At 36.6% G+C, this 6041-nt stretch overlaps 2 protein-coding genes across 4 annotated transcripts in view; both read right to left on the minus strand.

The window, feature by feature from the left end:
• The window catches only part of RPL9 (ribosomal protein L9), a 219691-nt gene that overhangs the window by 178948 nt on the left and 34702 nt on the right, over positions 1-6041 (minus strand). The gene's annotated exons all lie outside the window — the stretch shown is intronic.
• Positions 1-6041, minus strand: part of RFC1 (replication factor C subunit 1) — a 41483-nt gene that overhangs the window by 34197 nt on the left and 1245 nt on the right. The window contains exons 1-2 of one of the 3 annotated variants that reach the window (XM_063337081.1): positions 4517-4598; positions 1061-1189 (exon numbers count right to left, since the gene is read on the minus strand). In XM_063337081.1, coding sequence (XP_063193151.1) covers positions 1061-1189; positions 4517-4522 — 135 coding nt within the window. In that variant the 5' untranslated portion in view covers positions 4523-4598. Of the gene's footprint in view, positions 1-1060; positions 1190-4516; positions 4599-6041 lie in introns of those variants that run through there. The other 2 variants (XM_063337083.1, XM_063337082.1) reach the window with 2 other exon arrangements.

Consider the following 6041-nt stretch of genomic DNA (forward strand, 5'->3'; position numbering starts at 1 on the left):
AAAAATCTCAAGCTGCACAGCTAGGAAGTTTCCTGGGCCTACCAAACTACCAACTATGTTGTTTTGTAGTCGTGCACAGCTGTAAATGCTTCAAAAAAATATAATTCTAGATGAACATAACTGTGCATGCTTTATAATCCACATTCAATTCTAATCCAAAACCTGTTAAATCCTTTATATAATTGTAGAATTGCAAAGTAAAAATAATAGATCATCTAAGATAATTGTTATGTCTTTCAGTTCCACAGAATGGTTCTTTATTTTTACATGGAGACAATGATGTTACACAGCCAAAATATTTTTTTTAAATAACATCTTATTTATTCATTGTGACGCTTCACCTTAGGCATTCCATCCTATTAGAAATCCTTCCATTCTCTAAGTGATTTTAAAGCCCTTTTTAGCCACTCCTTTCTTTTTTCATACCAGTTCAGATGATTAACATGAGAAATCCTCTGAGACTAGAGCCTAATCTAATTTTAACCTGTCATTTTACAGAATTTGGTCTTTGCAGCAAGTTTACGTAAGTCATTACATCCAAGAAAGGCAGCACTGTTTACCCCACAGGTGTTTAAAAAAAAAAATGGTTAAAAAACCTGGTCAGAGGACACCTACATCACAGACCTTTTCCTTACTTGAAAGCATGACATCTTTATGATATGTCTACATCTACTGTGCGTAAGACTCAGTCTTGATGAAATTAAAAATCAAATAAGCAGAGCTACTTAAAAGAAACGTGGGCCATAGCTAAAATAACTTCAAAGACATTAGATTGTGCCTACATTAGCATATAATCATTATATAACTTCTACCTACCCTCTCCTCTGCCCTACAACACAAATGTTTTGAAAATTAGCAGTTTTATTCACCACTTAACACGGTTTTGCTTCTAGAAGTTGATATTAAGTGGTAGTTTCCTCCCACGCCTATAAAAACAACTGACATATACTCTGGTTTTTGAGTACACGAGAAGAACTATGACTTTAAAAAACAGTAGAGATACAAGCAATCCTACATCAGAGAAACCAAGCACTTCACAAATAAGAACGGCAAAACAAACCTTAGTCTCCTTTCCCCTTTTCTTCCCACTTGATGGTCCTTGACCATTTGTAATTTTTTCACTCTTTTTTACAGTCTCACATTCTTGTCGCTTTCCAGGAGGTACAACGCCAAAGAATTTCCGGATATCCTAGTAAAAGGGAAAACAGACGTATAAGTTTTTAAATACAGATAGCTCTTAGAAGTTTCACACTACAAAACAGCAATACACTTAAACTACTTTCTCGGTAGCTCCTCTGTTACAGTATTTGTTGATCTAGAAATTTTGTTTACAATTGAGGAAACAAAGCCCAGCTAGTTAAACATAGCTGCTTAGTGCACTATCTTTCTCTTGTCTTTGAATCATAAAAAAGAGTTACTTTCTCCCTTAGTTGGGTATCTTCACCAATACACACTTCAAAACAAACTTCCACTAGTAACAAAATACAGTGACTTAAGACAGATGTATAATTAGGATTTTTTTTTCCCCAATTAATCATCACAAACCTCATCATCATCAAATAATCATACTCATTAAACTTCACAAAGTATTTCTACAGATAAAATGATCAACTTGGCTATGAAGCAGTGTCCAATGTAGAAAGACAGAAAAGCACCAAGAGCTAGAAAGCAATCGAGTAGTGGGACGTATTACACCCTCCACCTTCTCATAAATTTAGGATAGTAACTCTCATCTCACTCACTCAAAAAAAAAAAAAAAAAACCAAACCACCAAACAGTCAAAAAAGACCACAGTCAGCAAGAAACAGATTAAAATTTAAACAAAGAGAAACAACTTAATACAAAGAGCTCTAAAAGGTCTATTTTGCAATCTTATTTTATTATCTGACCACAGTACAACCATAAAAAGCTTTTTTTAATACATAAAATCATCAGCTGAAGTTTGAGTTTAAAAAACACCATTGTACCCACAAAGTAGACAAAAAAAGTCTAACTCATATTGAAAAAAACAGTATTTCAGTTTTATTAACAAGACATTGAGGAAATATGTACCTGTTTGGTATTGCTACCTCCAGGGGCAGCAGCCATTTTAAGGAAAGAAAATGCCTCGTATGGCCTAAATATATAGCAGCTAAAGACTGTGGCTCAGCCAGCTGAGAGCTATTCCCCATCATAGAGTTCACCTGGGTAGTTTCTGATTATTATAGGGGACTACAAGTAAAGTGGTAAATTCTTAAGAAATTTTCCTAGAAGTCTGACTGACATAAAGAGGCATTTCAGGCTCCTTTTCTCTTACCACTCAGTTCCCTGGCAGTTTGCATGTAGATTATCAGAGTGCATAGGGCTTCAAATCAATTAAATATGTAATTTGAAAGCATACACAAAATATGGGACACATATAGATTTATTTAGTATATTTAGCTTAAAACAATTTTCTAGAATCAGAAGTGTTGTTTCCTGTAAAAATGTAGACTCTTTATGTTTTACCTGCGTATAATAATAAGGATTCAGCAAACAGACTAATGGTAGACTGGGAAGCATTCCTCCTCAATGAGACTTCACACGTTTCCATCTATGGAATTTATGCCTCAAGGCATAAATTCTCAACACTCTCCTATTTTACATGTACTCCTACAATATAAATGCAGTACCATATAAGCTCTGAAACGTTGACTGCCAATACCTATAGTGAACAGGCTTGAAGAAAGCATCTACTTAAAAAGTCTGGAAGTAGATTCGTGGACTCGATCACTCAGTCATTATTACTGACTTCTTTTTAAATTTAAGGTAACATAGGCAACAGAAAAATTGCTTACAAGTCTCATTAAATCTTTTATGTAATAAAATAATTTAAATACTTAGTACAACACTGCAAAATAAAGTGACTTTAAAGTTTTTTTCCATTTTTTATAGTTGTTACTTTTCCACTTAAAATAGTTGGAGAATAATTAATATTAGATCAATAGTAATGCTCTATTCATTCTAGTATTTAAACTAAAAATGTTAACTAATAAGTGAGCTGCTCTGCAAACACCAAATGCAATAAGGTTAGATTTTTATTATGGACTTATACAGAGAAATACCGTCATATCCTGGTTTATGAATCGCAGACTTAATAAAGAAGATATATGAAATTGACCTGTCTGGCCCAGCTTCTTCCACTATTTCAATATCACAGTTCCTGAACTGCTAAGGCCCAAACTATAACATGCAAATTATTATTTTCTGCCTCACCAGTTCTCATAAGATATAAAGTTAGCTCTTCATAAATACCTTTAATTCACAAAATTAATGCCATAGCTATAACCCCTGCTACGTTTAACATGCTATAAAGAGGACTTAAACTGCCACTTCAAACTTTTACAAAATAGTATCTAATCAGGGTCAACTTTACAAGCTATTTTCCCCAAAATCATTTCACAAACAACTAAAATAAACAGGTGACAGTCAACTGCTACGATCTTTTATAATGAGGTAGTATTTCATTAGATTAACAGGTCAAATGAGAATAATTTTTTTTTGGGTTTCCTTCAAAGCAGCATCTTCTAGCCATTTATTAAGAAAGCATCATCCATACAAATACTATTTTTTCTTTGAAAATACTGTGGTGATACAGCAGCTACATAGTCCAAAATTGCCTCGCTATGTTAATACAACTCATTCTATTCCCTTCACGCAAACTGCATTTCAGTCCTCAAGAAAAGGCTGCCTCTTCCTTTTCTTTTATTGTTACATGCCTGTGTTAAGGTGTTTTTCAGAAAACACTATGAATATTAAAGCACACAAGCCACCTAGAGGTTTCTGAATAAAAGTTTGTATTTGGGTAGTAAATCTTAATTTCCCATAGTGACCATGTACTTCTGCGTGACTAAACTACATAGCCCTAAGCTACAAAGGAAAACTGACATGCATGTACAATCTTCTTCAATCTTCAGTGTTATAAATCCTCCAATCTTATTCAGCGATCCTGCTCTTCAGAAGAAAAGATAACCTTGTTAGCCACTGCTGGACTGTGGATGGTGAATTCAGAATTGCTTGGGAGAAAAGTGTGTCATAATGCAACAAAAAAATTATCTTACAGTGAAGCTTTCATCCAAGCATCATAAGATACAGAACTTTTGTGCCATTTATTAGGAGATGCTAGATAAATCCTTAATTCATTGCATAACTAATTGCAGAAATGAAGCAATTTAAGTACGTATCGGACTGATTCCCATCCTACAAGTCTGAAGACTATTTATGCAGTATTATATAAGCCTAGATCCCAGATAGGATCGCTTGCCTCCATTCTGGGTTTATCTATTTAACATACTCTAACTGACCATCCTATTGGTGTATCATGCCATGCGTATATACGAGTTCACCAGGTGGCAAAACTGGTATACGTTTAGCTTTTATCTGTGCTCGTTCAAATGAGGCAAAGCGTGTACCAGTGTAACTGGCAAGCTTCCTTCCGGGACATTCCCCCAAAAACCACAGGAGTCAACAGCCTTGGGTATCCTGGAGATACACTCACCAGCATGGCTGTCCCAGGAGGTGCCCTTGCCCAGAAAGCTAAAATTGAAGAGGCGAGGCTATATTAGTGTGGTTCCCCACGGCGCTTCAGCGGCAGCAACAAGACGTGCAACTTTGAGCAGTTCCACCTAAGTAAGAGGTGGAATTAAGAATTTCTGATCGCTTGTGCTAAACTGGGGGGGGGGGGGGGGGGGATGTGGGTGTGGGTAAATGACACAGCTTCTGAACAGCCTAAAAAGCTGTGTTCGGGTGCACTGCTTCCTGCTGAGCTACCTTAGTAATTGTATGATCTCAGTAATGGCTGTGCTCTAGTTCTTGCCAGTTTTGACTACTGCTTCAATTCCTCCATCTTATGCAATCATAGTAGACCACAGCAATTAATCATGTCAGGTTGCAGGTTTTCTTCTGAAGGATTTGTATCTGTCTGTTATACTGAGAAGTAACACGAATAGAAACTGAAACCTACTTGTTAGGTAGTACAAAGACTGGTTACTCAAAAAGTTTGTCAGGGTGACTTTTAAGACTTCAGTAAATACCCTGCTCAAAAAAGTCAGTTATAAGAGTCATAAAGGCTGCATACTGTTTTTTCCTGTGTTTCAAAAGCATCCTAAACCAAAGATCAACTACTCCAACACTTTGATGATAGAACCATCTCACTCTAACCATAATAAAACCCACTGTTTTTAGAAGACTAGAGTCCAGTAAGGCAAAATAACATCATATAATTCAGTTTGCACCTCAAAATACAATATGAGATAGGAAACTGAATTTCACCAGCCTAGTTCAATGACTGCAATAGAAAGTAATGCACCTTATTTCAGGTATTCTGAAGTGTGTCCATAAGGGCCTTGGATCAAAAGAATCATTTATTTACAGTCTGCCTATTTCAGTGCAAGTTTTGTGCAAGCATCAGCTCTGACATCCAGAAAAATTGTACTAACTAAAATCAAATTTATGGTATCACCTCAGTGAAACCAGTCATATCTGCTTGGATAACTATATGTAATGTTTACTAATAGTGGCAACTGAAACACAGATAATATACAGTATTTTTTGAGCAGTATCACAGTTCTAAGTACACACGAGCTGATGCTACAGCTTTGGCTGTATGAGTCTGTCTCTCTCAGCTAGAGGCAGCTCAAGTAGCCCCCGCTCCCAGTCATGTGTTCCCTCAGTTGTACCAGTATAGCACTCTGCTTGGGAACCGGGTCAGGCCACTAAGCTGGGGAAAAAAATAAATCCCTTCTAAGACAAATCAGTTCACTGTGTAACTCTAAACATGCCAGTTCAGCACAGCTGAAAAGATACTGCAGAACCAATTCGAAGGGGGGCACATGTATGATATTTAATTCCAATACACTTGTGCTGTCACTGCACACACAGACCAGGCTACACGGTTACTAACATCACTGTATTTTCGCCTCCATGTCCACAGCTGCAGCAGTGATGGTTGTACAGCCTCTTCAGCACTGAAATGGGAATGGGCTGAGGCAACTCATCCTCTCCCCAAAACGATGGCTGTCATC

The sequence above is a fragment of the Chroicocephalus ridibundus genome, chromosome 5 (genome assembly GCF_963924245.1).
Source record: "Chroicocephalus ridibundus chromosome 5, bChrRid1.1, whole genome shotgun sequence".
Classification (NCBI taxonomy): Eukaryota; Metazoa; Chordata; class Aves; order Charadriiformes; family Laridae; genus Chroicocephalus; species Chroicocephalus ridibundus.